This window comes from Aquarana catesbeiana, linkage group LG06, assembly GCF_042186555.1.
Source record: "Aquarana catesbeiana isolate 2022-GZ linkage group LG06, ASM4218655v1, whole genome shotgun sequence".
NCBI lineage: Eukaryota > Metazoa > Chordata > Amphibia > Anura > Ranidae > Aquarana > Aquarana catesbeiana.
In genome coordinates this window covers 47,895,006-47,910,749 of record NC_133329.1, presented here as the reverse complement: position 1 = coordinate 47,910,749, position 15,744 = coordinate 47,895,006, and the positions used below count along the sequence as shown (strand labels likewise).

Here is a 15,744-nt window from a genome sequence, read left to right as displayed (position 1 = left end):
AGATTTATTTTATTTTATTATATATTTTTTTATAGCAGACATTAAAAAATATTGTTTTCTTTGTTGGTATTTTTTCTTATATAATAAAAAACCAAAAAAAAAACCCAAAAGGTGATCAAATACCACCAAAAGAAAGCAATATTTGTGTGAAAAAAATGCTATAAATGTATTTTTGGTATAGTGTTGCAATTACCAGTTAAAGTTGCACAGTGATGAATAGCAAAAAATGGCCTGGTCATGAAGGGGGTAAAACTTTTTTTATTTAAAAAAAAAATAAATAAATGCATAGGATTTTGCAGGTACATTTTTTTATTATTATTATTTTTATAAATGTATTTTTTTTTTTTTTTTACAGAAGCCTGAAAAGCTTTGCACCCGCGATCAGCAGATCACGGGTGCAATGTCCGGCTCCTGCAATCTTCTTTTAGCTTTGTTAGAAGAATGGGACTTTGAATGAGACACTAGGTCTCCATCCCTATACGTCAGTACATAAAACAGGAGGGTTGGGACTTTAGATGAGGTGAACAAGGAAGGCCAGGGGGACAGTCAAAAATTGCATAAAACACTTTATTGATACATAGTAGTGCAATACCACAATTGGAGTTTAAGTGTAGATTGTAATAACAAATCATATAGCAGTCACATCCTAACTGATACATGGCAGACATAGTAAACAGCCCCCAAATGGATGCAGGGAAAATAATCCTAATCTGGAAAAAATATTCACTGGAATAACATAGAATCATAAGGTAATAAAAAACCTGTAGGTACAGTATATGATTGTCTGGTGCATGTCGTAAGTCCGACGCGTTTCGTGTATTAAACACTCTTCAGGGGCGATATAGCACCAGGGTCTACAAAGGAAAAGAACAGTATAATAAAAACTGTATGAAAAAGAAAAAGCAAAAGAAAGTAAGATGAATAAAAATTAATAAAGAAAGGGCAAACAGAACCCCTAGTCTCCTATAAGTACTCACATGCCACGCGATGGTGAATCCAAAGGGGTCCACGACGGCCTTTTGTTCTGTGTCCGGGAGCTGCGAGGCACGGCTGGGATCCCTCCCCCCCTCGTCCTCCTTGATGGGTGGTTGGGGCGGGCTTCCCGCTGTGCGTCGGCATCACGCCTCCTCGTCATGCACGTGACCTCTGCGTGAGTGTCACGGCTTTCGACGCTGTGCTTTCCTTCTTCTCGTGCAGACACGTGGATGGCGGCCTCCCCAGCAGCTGTGGGCGGCGGTCGCCGCTGCGCTGGATGAGTCCTCCGTCCGCATGTGTGCCTGCACCGCGTGATGCTGGGGGGTTATCTGATTGGGGCGGGGACTGGCCGTATATAGGGTTCTCATTCAGGCTTAGCCTGCTTCCAGGCAGCATGTAGATCACCGGGTCAGTTCCGGTTGGCCACTTCTCACCTTCCTTAGGTAAGGGGGGTTTTACAGGGATATTTCTGTACTTTTTGTTTTAAGCAGGGGCCCCAGTCATATTTTGGGGCTACACCTGATACATTTTACTTTTATTACTTTAGGACCCCATCCCCACCAATTACCAGTGTGAACCACTACTCTCTGGGGACCCTTATGTTATGTCTCAGTCTCTCCTGGCCCCTCTCTTTGAGCCCCTCCCTCAGCTCCCGGGCCCGGGCTGATTGGTTGCCGGCAGTCGTGGACCCCTTTGGATTCACCATCGCGTGGCATGTGAGTACCCATAGGAGACTAGGGGTTCTGTTTGCCCTTTCTTTATTAATTTTTATTCATCTTACTTTCTTTTGCTTTTTCTTTTTCATACAGTTTTTATTATACTGTTCTTTTCCTTTGTAGACCCTGGTGCTATATCACCCCTGAAGAGTGTTTAATACACGAAACGCGTCGGGCTTACGACATGCACCAGACAATCATATACCTACAAGTTTTTTATTACCTTATGATTCTATGTTATTCCAGTGAATATTTTTTCCAGATTAGGATTATTTTCCCTGCATCCATTTGGGGGCTGTTTACTATGTCTGCCATGTATCAGTTAGGATGTGACTGCTCAATCCAAGGTCCCCATTCATATACTAGGGCCAATTTTGGACAGAAGCCAATTAACCTACCAGCATGTCTTTGGAGTGTGGGAGGAAACCGGAGTACCCGGAGGAAACCCACGCAGGCACAGGGAGAACATGCAAACTCCAGGCAGGTAGTGTCGTGGTTGGGATTCGAACCAGCGACCCTTTTTTACTGCTAGGTGAGAGTGCTAACCACTGCACACTATATGATTTGTTATTACAATCTACACTTAAACTCCAATTGTGGTATTACACTACTATGTATCAATAAAGTGTTTTATGCAATTTTTGACTGTCCCCCTGGCCTTCCTTGTTCACCTCATCTAAAGTCCCAACCCTCCTGTTTTATGTTCTTTTAGCTTTGCATCTTTATTCCCGTATGGACTTTGTGGAGTTAAAGTTAAAGGAGTTAAAGGACTTGTTTATTTATGTACTTTTTGTCTGTGGTTTTCACTTTCATGTGTTTATGCTCATGATTTATAGTGGATGTTTTAATTTGCTGTCACTATTTTAAGGTGCTGTGCATTTATTACAATTAGAGGGTTGAGACAAACCATTTACAACTGGCAGGGGTGCTTACAATGATCAGATTTTAATGATTAATGTAAAACCTATAGGAAAAAAAAACTTCTTGTAACTGCTTATAAAATGTGAGCTGGAGTTTAGCTGCAATATGTTAGGCAGCGCATAGATGAGTAAAAAAATGGACAGAAATTTGCATTGATAGACCAGTTCAGTTTCCACATAGTGCACCTGTTTCCCAATCGCATTTTAAATCGGATGAAATTTTAGATTTTTGTTTGAAGGTTCTTTCACTTTTTCGACTCATCTTTGGGCTGCTTAATGCCGCGTACACACGGGCGGACCTTTCGACGGACTAGATCTGGTGGACTTTGACGGACTTTCCGACGGACTTTCCGAATGATCGGACTTGCCTACACACGATCACACCAAAGTCCAACGGATTCGTAAGTGATGACGTACACCAGACTAAAACAAGGAAGTTCATAGCCAGTAGCCAATAGCTGCCCTAGCGTCGGTTTTTGTCCGTCGGACTAGCATACAGATGAGCGGACTTTTTGACCGGACTGGAGTCCGTCGGAAAGATTTGAAACATGTTTTATTTCTAGGTCCGTCGAACTTTTGGGGAAAAAAAGTCCGCTGGAGCCCACATATGATCGAATTGTCCGACGGACTCCGGTCCGCCAGACCAAGTCTGCCGTAAAGTCCGGTCGTGTGTACGCGGCATTAGAGTATCTAAATCAGCTAGTACATCCAACACTCCCCTAACCCAGACTGACAATGCTGTTGTCCAAAGATGTCTCTATTGCTCATACATCCAGAGCATATACACCCTAAGACAGAAAGTGTCTTACTGGCAGGATCACCAAGTGGAAATAGAAGGCAAAAAGCCTCCCCCCCAAAAAGAAGAAAACAAATACAGCAACCACACCTAAGGATTGGTAACCTGCAATATATTACATGTTTTGTTTTGGGTTTAATACCGCTTTAATGCTTTTTGTGATATTTTTTAACTCCATATTTCTTGTTCAGACTGATATCCATAAAACAAACCCAGACTACCTGGTGAGAAATTAAGTAAGTAGAAAAAATGCATTCTACTTTGTGACATCCCCCATCTTTCGTACATAAAAAGCCATTCATATTCAAAATAGCCATTCACAAAAATATAAAATTAATTATAGTGCAAAAAAAAAATCAATCACACAGTCCCCGGAAGTTCATAAGGAGTGTCTAATGCCGTGTACACACGACCGGACTTTCGACGGACTGAATCACGTCTGACTTTTCGACGGACTTTCAACGGACTTCCGCCGAATCAGACTTGTCTACACACAATCACACCAAAGTCCGATGGATTTGACCGTAAAGACGTACGACAGGACTAGAATAAGGAAGTTGATAGCCAGTAGCCAATAGCTGCCCTAGCGTTGGTTTTCGTCCGTCGGACTAGCATACAGACGAACGGATTTTTCGACTAGACTCAAATCCATCGGATAGATTTGAAACATGTTCTAAATCTAAAGTCCGTCACATTTTCGACAGAGAAGGTCCGCTGCAGGCCCGATGAAGCCCACACACGGTCTAATTGTCCGACAGATTCGTTCCGTCGGACAAGTTTGGTCGAAAAGTCCGGCTGTGTGTACATGGCAATAGAAATGCTTCAGTACCCTGTCATGACAAGTGTCTGTGCATGTGACAGACCCATGTATCTGTTAGAAACAGGTACATACATTTGTTGCATGGTGGGGCAGCACTAAAGATGGAGTGTCTATGCTGCATGTTCAGCCCCTTGCTGGGACACTTTTGGCTTTGTGGTTGGCAGCATCTTAGCAAGCACAGATAGTCTCCGGCCAGTTACTGGCTTACACTGACACTTTTGCTCATCTGTGTGCGCCAGTGTGCATGGCGTGCCTGTCCAGGCACACTGGCGCACCCGGCCCCTTGTATGCCCAATTATGAGATAGCACCAAGCTGATTATTTAAAGGATGCCTCGATGATACTGGATGTTCTTCAGCTTTCCGAGACTGGTGTTCCTATCTTTGTTATCCGACCTCCCGTTGCAGACCCAGCCTGCTCCTGGCCTTGCTTTGTGGATTATGGACTTTGACCCCAGCTTCAGTCTAATTACGTTCTGCTGCCTTCCTGGTATCTAACTCGGCCTGCTGCTCAATCACGTCTACTCTTGCTCCTTGTGTATGACCGCAGCTTGGCTACTAACTACATCCGTCCTGTCTATCCATGCTGGCCCTGGGTTGCCATCGGACTATGTGCTAGATCAGTGGTTGTTTACTCCTGTCCTCAGGACCCACTTATAGGCCAGATTTTAAGTATTACCTTCGGGAGATGCAGACTAGAATATTGCAATCATTGAGCAGCAAATGATATCACCTGTGATGTATTTCAGTTATCTTGCAAACCTGGCCTGTTAGTGGGTCCTGAGAACAGGAGTTGAGAACCACTGCCCTAGATCTTGATGGGTACCATAACCTGCCTCGCAGTCTCCATACCGAACTACCAAGGTCCAGATCCCGGGTACCATCCTGTGGACTGCCATCCTTGGTCCTCTCCTGGTGTGCCTCCACTGCTGCTGGCTACAGGTCAGGGGCAACTGCTACCTGCTACCTGATTACTGGCACCCATACTACTTTATGCCCTGTGTCCCTGTCTCCATACTCAGGGGAATTCGGACCAGAGCCGCAAGAGGAAGCCCTCTCATCACTTTGGCCTCCAACCAAGGTACATGACAGATTCTTACAGGTCATGGCACTTGGGTTTGCTCTGTTGATGACAGCTAATAATCCAACAGACAGCAAGCAACTCTCCAAATTATCAGGCAAGTGTGTAGCCAAATACCAGGTAGAGGTCAGGACAGCCTGGTCTGATGGTTGCTGGGTCGGGTGAATGGGAGCCACTGGTTAAGTTTGTGATGTGTGGACTCCCCCTGGAGGATGACAGGCAGGATACCAGTCACGGGAGCAGCAGAAGTGATAGCCAAACATAGGATCAACAGATCGGTAAGTAGGCAGGTGCATAGTAAGTGGAGCTTAACACAGGTATTCAAAAGACATACAAGAGCTCAGTCCTGGCTTAAGATCGGGTAGGGCCGGTCAGCAGCTGGTGGGCAGATCAGGTACAGAACCAGTAGCAAGGTCATCTTTCAACCTGGGGTTGATATTAGATAAGCAGATCTGGAGCAAGAGGAGCAGGCAGAAGGGTGGTCATGGTGCAAGCGAGGTCTGTACAGGTGGATATAGCAGCTGTAGGTTAAGATAAGCCCTGTCGATATCAGGAAGTCAATTGGGAAATCCTGATTGGGACACCTGATGGAAGGGGACATTTTGATGGGGACACCACCTCTAGGGGGTCACTCTGATGGGAACACCGCCTGTTCTCTGATGGGGATACCTGCTCTCTGATAGGGTCACTCTGATTGGGACACCTGATGTAAGGGGCATGGCCAGGACAAGGGGTGGACAGGAGGGGTGGCTGCCCTGGGCTCAATGGTTTATTGCAGGGATGGAGTGCCCTGATCCTAACCCTAAGGGAAGGGGGGGGGGGGCGCAGTTTGGCATTCTTGCCCTGGGCGCTAGATGACCTTGTCCCGGCACTGGTAAGGGGGACTCTGATGGGGACACCTGATTCTTGGGGGGCACTCTAATGAGAACATCTGATGTAAAGGGGGACTCTGATGGGGACACAAGATGTAAGAGGGCACCCTGGTAGGGGAACCTGATGTAAAGGGGGACTCTGATGGGGAACCTGATCTATGGGGACACTCTGATGGGGACACATGATGTAAGAGATTCAACGAATGTTGAATTGCTGTGGAAATTGTACATTTCTCATTTTCATACAATGACTGCAATCTTTCTGAGTCATAGCACAAACTTGAGATTCAGACCAAAACCATTATAGCTTAATTGAGCAAAAGTAAAATGTATGCCATATAGGGGTGGGGGGTTGCATTAAAGAGGGGAAGGGGTGTCAGGAGGATGGTTGGGGAGGGGGGCACCAAAATTCACCTTCGCTTGAGTAGACAAAAATCCTTGCACCGATCCTGGGTGAAACGTGTATTACTGGATTTTAAGCATTATAGGCACTTATTTCTAATGTTTTACATACTGTATCTATAATTGCAAAAGGGACCAGCCTGAGGTGATCTAGCAGGACTTACAGTGATACTAAAGTCTCAGTTTGTTTTTTTTCTTTTAAAAAAAAACATGTTATACTTACCTACTCTATGTAATGATTTTGCACAGAGCAGCCCAGATCCTCCTCTTTTCTGATCCCTCGCTGGCTCTCCTGGCCCCTCCCTCCTGCTGAGTGCTATGGTGGCACCTGAGTGGAGCCACTGCATTGTGTGTCCATTCAGACACAGAGTGGCGGCTTGGCCCCTCATTGGCTCACTCAATTTGATTGACAGCAGCGGGAGCCAATAGCGCCACACTTCCATCTCAGCCAATGAGGAGGGAGAGTCCCGAGCAGCCGAGACTCTCATGCAACATCGCTGGATCGAGATGGGCTCAGGTAAGTATTAGGGGGGCTGATGGGGGGGGGCTGCTGCACATAGAAGGTTTTTTTATCTTAATGCATAGAATGCCTTCTGCCTTTACAACCACTTTCATTTTCTGACTAAAGTTCCACTTTAACTCTGTTAAATTCAGCATCTAATATACTCCATTCTGCAAGCATTTTTACATTTCAACTGGTTCTGGTAATTCACAAATACCTTTCATTGTTATCAAATCAAGAAGTTGTATCAACTGGAATATAAAAAATATTATTTTACGTCATCACCAAAAATATTATTTTACTGTAATGGCAATGGTAATGATATGGTAATGTATCAATCTACAGCAAGTGAATTTAAACATGTTTTAAAAAACATAGGTCTATACAAAATATAAAAAAAGGAAAAAAAAATAATTGTAATAATCCATTGGCAGACTTGATAGACTACTTGGTGTTCTTCTGCCATCATTCACCTGTGTGTCAACCACCCGCTGTGGAATTCAGAGTCCACTCCATGTCACCTGTGCGGGATGTGGGTTCCCATTTCATGAACTCTACCAAATGCTTAGTCTTCTACAAGGGTTCTCCCCCAAGTAGCCCAAGATTTGTCTTCCTGACTCTCCCAGGTAATGGCTCTTTGAATTGCACTCTTGGTGACCACTAATGATCCAACAGGCAATGAAGCAACATACCATTTCATCGGGCAAATGCATAGTTCAATAATAGCCAGAGGTCAGGGAAGGAGGTGTTCAGCCAGGGTCGGTGCACAGACAAACAGATAATATTGGATACATTCTAGTTTATTCCTCCACATGGAAAAGCCTTCTTTGCTGATCATTTTATTGATACTCTTTCATCCTGTAACACGTGCTGTATTCATTTATCTTTCCAGTGGCAACAACCCAACAGACAGTAGAAACTCCGAACAACAGTGCCACCACAGGTAAGAGAAATTTGGTGAGGAAGAAAGCTTATCTTTGTCATTATTAATAATTTACTTCATTATTGGAAGTAAATTGATATTTTAGAACGATAAGTCCATTATTTGTCATTTAGTCAATGAAAAAATCAAACTCCACCTCCAAATCTTTTATCAGAAAAATGGAATCTACTACAAGATTTTGTAAATGTGTTTATCCTCTGTGCCACTAGTGGTGAGTGTGGGTTCCTAGAGGCAAGAAATCTAAGGAATGCTTAGTCCAAGAATCCCCACAGAGAGGCTGGAATTTGTCTCCATGACTCTTTTAGGTCATGACCTTTGGGTTTTTGCCCTGTTGGTTACAGCTAATAGAAGCCAAGCAACCAGCCAAATCTTAAGGACAATGTGTAGTCCAATAACAAGCACACATCAGGGCAGGCGGTGGTCAGCCAGATTCAGTACATGGCCAAACAAGAAATCATTTTTTACATTCTAGTTTATAATTTATAAGGAAAAGACAGGTTGATTGAGATATTTATGCACTTTAACCAGCTTTCCACCTGCCCGGATGTTCTGAATGGCCAGTGGATGGGGAGATTGGCTATCGTGTAACCACTGCGATTGACTGTCACAGTGATTACATGGTCGTGAGCCGGTCCTGCCAGTCTTTCACAGCTCAGTCTCTCTGCTGGGAGCCCTCATCACAGAAACATTGGCTGCCCAGTGATGCATATGTGTAAAGCCCACCCTTTTGCCACCTCACGTATGTGATATGTGGATGGCAACAGGTTAATCATGTGATTGTGTTATAAAAGGTGGTGTATTAATTTACTGTATTTCTCCAGTGGCCAAAATTGGTAAAAAGATGAAAACACCTGGGCTGCTGCAAGTAAGATAGATCTGATGGTGAATAGAGCTGAATACTGATTTATTTTTTGTAATATTAATAGTAAATAGTATTCAATTAAGGCAAGTTGATTGTATGAAACTTTACAGTGTGAAAATATGGATTCCTTGTGTCACTAGTGAGAAATATGGGCTTGTCAATGTGTACAATCTTAAACCTGCCATACACTAGTAGAATTGAATTTAAAATGTTTCATGTTAAGAGCTTTTTTGATTTTCTAATCATTGGTGAGGTAAAATTGACATTAGTTTCCAACCACAGTGACAAGTTTGTAGAAGCAGGATTGTACATTTTTCCTGAACGAATGGATTTCGCAGACTGTATGTGGTTTACTTTTGGTTAAATCCATTCATTCCAAGAATCAAATGTTAAAAGCAAATTAAATTTTGAAATGTTTTTGGACGACAGTCATCAAGTCATTGAATGCACCGAGAATTTTCGTAGGAATTTTCATTTGAATATTTGTACAAACATTTGTTTAAAAATCTACCATTGTACGGCCACCTTTAGAACTTACCAAGGAGCACTGTGGGGAGTTTATATTCTGTTATGACTAGAAATGTACATTTGTTTTGTTTCATTTCGGATTAGTTTGTTAAAGAGTTGTTCCGCCTAGAGAAAAAAAATGTATATAATATATGGACGCTTGCCTGTCCAGGGAGCCCGCAATGTTGGCACCCCAGACAATTTTCAGATCTGCTGTCGGGTGCTGCCGCCTCCATCTCCATTAAAGGGAAACCGGTAGTGAAGACTTTGGGCTTCACAGCCGGCTCCCTACTGCACATGTGCGAAGCGCGCTGCACTTTCTAACTGGAACGATGGCGGAAGAAGGAGGAGGGGGCCGAACTTTTTAAAAGATTTAAAAGACAGGCTGTTACAAAATAAAAATCTTTTAAAAAGTCTATACAACCTGGTGTGGCGCTCCCATCCTTTCAAAACTTTAACCACTTGCCGACCGCCTCACGCCTATATACGTGAGCAGAATGGCACGGGCAGGCAAAATCACGTACCTGGTACGTGATTGCCTTCCCGCGGGCGGGGGGTCCGATCGGACCCCCCCCGGTGCCAGCTGCGGTCGGCATTTGGCTGGGAGAAGTGAGAGACGAGGGGGAGGCCATCCGATCGTGGCCCCCCCCTCGCGATCGCTCCCAGCCAATGAGAAACATCCTCTGCCTCTGTATAGTACACAGAGGCAGAGGATGTGATGTCATCTCTCCTCGGCTCGGGAGTTTCCGTTCCGGCCCGAGGAGAGACGACATGTAAGTAAGTGCACAACACACACACAACACACTAGAACATGCCAGGCACACTAAACACCCCGATCCCCCCCCGATCGCCCCCCGATCCCCCCCCAATCACCCCCCCTGTCACAAACTGACACCAAGCAGGTTTTTTTTTTTTTTTTTTTTCTGATTGCTGCATAGTGTCAGTTTGTGACAGTTACAGTGTTAGGACAATTAGGGTTAGCCCCCTGTAGGTCTAGGGTACCCCCCTAACCCCCCCTAATAAAGTTTTAACCCCTTGATCACCCCCCGTCACCAGTGTCACTAAGCGATCATTTTTCTGATCGCTGTATTAGTGTCGCTGGTGACGCTAGTTAGTGAGGTAAATATTTAGGTTCGCCGTCAGCGTTTTATAGCGACAGGGACCCCCATATACTACCTAATAAATGTTTTAACCCCTTGATTGCCCCCTAGTTAACCCTTTCACCACTGATCACCGTATAACTGTTACGGGTGACGCTGGTTAGTTCGTTTATTTTTTATAGTGTCAGGGCACCCGCCGTTTATTATCGAATAAAGGTTTAGCCCCCTGATCGCCCGGCGGTGATATGCGTCGCCCCAGGCAGCGTCAGATTAGCGCCAGTACCGCTAACACCCACGCACGCTGCATACGCCTCCCTTAGTGGTATAGTATCTGAACGCATCAATATCTGATCCGATCTATACTAGCGTCCCCAGCAGTTTAGGGTTCCCAAAAACGCAGTGTTAGCGGGATCAGCCCAGATACCTGCTAGTACCTGCGTTTTGCCCCTCCGCCCAGCCTAGCCCAGCCCAGCCCACCCAAGTGCAGTATCGATCGATCGATCACTGTCACTTACAGAACACTAAACGCATAACTGCAGCGTTCGCAGAGTCAGGCCTGATCCCTGCGATCGCTAACAGTTTTTTTGGTAGCGTTTTGGTGAACTGGTAAGCACCAGCCCCAGGCAGCGTCAGGTTAGCGCCAGTACCGCTAACACCCACGCACGCACCGTACACCTCCCTTAGTGGTATAGTATCTGAACGGATCAATACCTGATCCGATCAGATCTATACTGGCGTCCCCAGCAGTTTAGGGTTCCCAAAAACGCAGTGTTAGCGGGATCAGCCCAGATACCTACTAGCACCTGCGTTTTGCCCCTCCGCCCGGCCCAGCCCAGCCCACCCAAGTGCAGTATCGATCGATCACTGTCACTTACAGAACACTAAACGCATAACTGCAGCGTTCGCAGAGTCAGGCCTGATCCCTGCGATCGCTAACAGTTTTTTTGGTAGCGTTTTGGTGAACTGGCAAGCGCCAGCGGCCTAGTACACCCCGGTCGTAGTCAAACCAGCACTGCAGTAACACTTGGTGACGTGGCGAGTCCCATAAGTGCAGTTCAAGCTGGTGAGGTGGCAAGCACAAGTAGTGTCCCGCTGCCACCAAAAAGACAAATACAGGCCCATCGTGCCCATAGTGCCCTTCCTACTGCATTCGTCAATCCTAATTGGGAACCCACCGCTTCTGCAGCGCCCGTACTTCCCCCATTCACATCCCCAACCAAATGCAGTCGGCTGCATGAGAGGCATTTTTATGTCCTCCCGAGTACCCCTACCCAACAAACCCCCCCAAAAAGATGTTGTGTCTGCAGCAAGCGCGGATATAGGCGTGACACCCGCTATTATTGTCCCTCCTGTCCTGACAATCCTGGTCTTTGCATTGGTGAATGTTTTGAACGCTACCATGCACTAGTTGAGTATTAGCGTAGGGTACAGCATTGCACAGACTAGGCACACTTTCACAGGGTCTCCCAAGATGCCATCGCATTTTGAGAGACCCGAACCTGGAACCGGTTACCGTTATAAAAGTTACAAGTTTGCAAAAAAAACACAAAAAAAAATAGTTGTTGTTTTATTCTCTCTCTCTATTCTCTCTCTATTGTTCTGCTCTTTTTTACTGTATTCTATTCTGCAATGTTTTATTGTTATTATGTTTTATCATGTTTGCTTTTCAGGTATGAAATTTTTTATACTTTACCGTTTACTGTGCTTTATTGTTAACCATTCTTTTCAGCCAGCGGTCGGCTTTCATGTAAAAGCAATCCTAGCGGCTAATTAGCCTCTAGACTGCTTTTACAAGCAGTGGGAGGGAATGCCCCCCCCCACCGTCTTCCGTGTTTTTCTCTGGCTCTCCTGTCTCAACAGGGAACCTGAGAATGCAGCCGGTGATTCAGCCAGCTGACCATAGAGCTGATCAGAGACCAGAGTGGCTCCAAACATCTCTATGGCCTAAGAAACCGGAAGCTACGAGCATTTTATGACTTAGATTTCGCCGGATGTAAACAGCGCCATTGGGAAATTGGGGAAGCATTTTATCACACCGATCTTGGTGTGGTCAGATGCTTTGAGGGCAGAGGAGAGATCTAGGGTCTAATAGACCCCAATTTTTTCAAAAAAGAGTATCTGTCACTACCTATTGCTATCATAGGGGATATTTACATTCCCTGAGATAACAATAAAAATGATTTAAAAAAAAAAAAAAATGAAAGGAACAGTTTAAAAATAAGATAAAAAAGCAAAAAAATAATAAAGTAAAAAAAAAAAAAGCACCCCTGTCCCCCCTGCTCTCGCGCTAAGGCGAACGCAAGCGTCGGTCTGGCGTCAAATGTAAACAGCAATTGCACCATGCATGTGAGGTATCACCGCGAAGGTCAGATCGAGGGCAGTATTTTTAGCAGTAGACCTCCTCTGTAAATCTAAAGTGGTAACCTGTAAAGGCTTTTAAAGGCTTTTAAAAATGTATTAATTTTGTTGCCACTGCACGTTTGTGCGCAATTTTAAAGCATGTCATGTTTGGTATCCATGTACTCGGCTTAAGATCATCTTTTTTATTCCATCAAACATTTGGGCAATATAGTGTGTTTTAGTGCATTAAAATTTAAAAAAGTGTGTTTTTTCCACAAAAAATGCGTTTGAAAAATCGCTGCGCAAATACCGTGTGAAAAAAAAAAATGAAACACCCACCATTTTAATCTGTAGGGCATTTGCTTTAAAAAAATATATAATGTTTGGGGGTTCAAAGTAATTTTCTTGCAAAAAAAAATAATTTTTTCACGTAATCAAAAAGTGTCAGAAAGGGTTTTGCCTTCAAATGGTTAGAAGAGTGGGTGATGTGTGACATAAGCTTCTAAATGTTGTGCATAAAATGCCAGGACAGTTCAAAACCCCCCCCAAATGACCCCATTTTGGAAAGTAGACACCCCAAGCTATTTCCTGAGAGGCATGTCGAGTCCATGGAATATTTTATATTGCGACACAAGTTGCGGGAAAGAGACAAATTTTTTTTTTTTTTTTGCACAAAGTTGTCACTAAATGATATATTGCTCAAACATGCCATGGGAATATGTGAAATTACACCCCAAAATACATTCTGCTGCTTCTCCTGAGTACGGGGATACCACATGTGTGGGACTTTTTGGGAGCCTAGCTGCGCACGGGACCCCGAAAACCAAGCACCGCCTTCAGGCTTTCTAAGGGCGTAAATTTTTGATTTCACTCTTCACTGCCTATCACAGTTTCGGAGGCCATGGAATGCCCAGGTGGCACAAAACCCCCCAAAATGACCCCATTTTGGAAAGTAGACACCCCAAGCTATTTGCTGAGAGGTATAGTGAGTATTTTGCAGACCTCACTTTTTGTCACAAAGTTTTGAAAATTGAAAAAAGAAAAAAATTTTTTTTTTTTCTGGTCTTTCTTCATTTTCAAAAACAAATGAGAGCTGCAAAATACTCACCATGCCTCTCAGCAAATAGCTTGGGGTGTCTACTTTCCAAAATGGGGTCATTTGGGGGGGGGTTTGTGCCACCTGGGCATTTTATGGCCTTCAAAACTGTGATAGGTAGTGAGGCGTGAAATCAAAAATTTATGCCCTTAGAAATCCTGAAGGCGGTGCTTGGTTTTCGGGGCCCCATACGCGGCTAGGCTCCCAAAAAGTCCCACACATGTGGTATCCCCATACTCAGGAGAAGCAGCTGAATGTATTTTGGGGTGCAATTCCACATATGCCCATGGCCTGTGTGAGCAATATATCATTTAGTGACAACTTTTTGTAAATTTTTTTTTTTTTTTTGTCATTATTCAATCACTTGGGACAAAAAAAATAAATATTCAATGGGTTCAACATGCCTCTCAGCAATTTCCTTGGGGTGTCTACTTTCCAAAATGGGGTCATTTGGGGGGGTTTTGTACTGCCCTGCCATTTTAGCACCTCAAGAAATGACATAGGCAGTCATAAACTAAAAGCTGTGTAAATTACAGAAAATGTACCCTAGTTTGTAGACGCTATAACTTTTGCGCAAACCAATAAATATACGCTTATTGACATTTTTTTTACCAAAGACATGTGGCCGAATACATTTTGGCCTAAATGTATGACTAAAATTTAGTTTATTGGATTTTTTTTATAACAAAAAGTAGAAAATATCATTTTTTTTCAAAATTTTCGGTCTTTTTCCGTTTATAGCGCAAAAAATAAAAACGGCAGAGGTGATCAAATACCATCAAAAGAAAGCTCTATTTGTGGGAAGAAAAGGACGCAAATTTCATTTGGGTACAGCATTGCATGACCGCGCAATTAGCAGTTAAAGCGACGCAGTGCCGAATTGTAAAAAGTGCTCTGGTCAGGAAGGGGGTAAAATCTTCCGGGGCTGAAGTGGTTAACAAACTCTTGGCAACACCTGACAGACCACCAAGAGAAATACTGGAATATCACTCATGACTGCAGTCATGTTAAATGCAGAGGTCCAGGCAGATTGTGTTCAGACAGATCCATTACACAGGCAGAAGATCCAGGCAAGTAGCTGACAGTTTGTGTATTGCTCAGGATTCACGAACACAGATGCCTCTTGGCATGACAAGGCCTTGGATGGAAATATTAAGAAATAAAGTCTAATGCCGCGTACACGCGATCAGACTTTACGGCATACTTGGTCTGGCGTACCGGAGTCCGTAGGACAATTCGATCGTGTGTGGGCTCCAGCGGACTTTGTTTTTTCAAAAGTTTGACGGACTTAGATTTGAAACATGTTTCAAATCTGTCCGACGGACTTGAGTCCGGTCGAAAAGTCCGCTCGTCTCTATGCTAGTCCGATGGACAAAAACCGACGCTAGAGCAGCTATTGGCTACTGGCTATCAACTTCCTTGTTTTAGTCCGGTCATTCGTCATCACGTACGAATCCGTCAGACTTTGGTTGATCGTGTGTAGGCAAGTCCGTTCATTCGGAAAGTCCGTCGGAAAGTCCGTCAAAGTACGCCGGACAAAGTCTGCCGTAAAATCCGCTCGTGTGTACGCGGCATAATAGAAATATCTGTGAATTTGAAGTGCCCGTGTCAGTACCAGAAGGCACCGTTTTCTTAGACACCCATAGCTTAATCACTTGCTTACTGGGCACATAAACCCCCCTCCTGTCCAGACCAATTTTCATCTTTCAGCGCTGTCGCACTTTGAATGACAATTGCGCGGTAATACAACACTGTACCCAAATGAAATTTTTATCATTTTTTTCCCACAAATAGAGCTTTCTTTTAGTGGTATT

At 44.2% G+C, this 15,744-nt stretch overlaps 1 protein-coding gene across 1 annotated transcript in view; it reads left to right on the top strand.

Annotated features, from left to right (window-relative positions):
* LOC141148370 (uncharacterized) overlaps positions 1 to 15,744 on the top strand; it is an 83,288-nt gene that overhangs the window by 21,420 nt on the left and 46,124 nt on the right. The window contains exon 3 of the mRNA XM_073635786.1: positions 7,975 to 8,025. Coding sequence (XP_073491887.1) covers positions 7,975 to 8,025 — 51 coding nt within the window. The remainder of the gene's footprint in view (positions 1 to 7,974; positions 8,026 to 15,744) is intronic.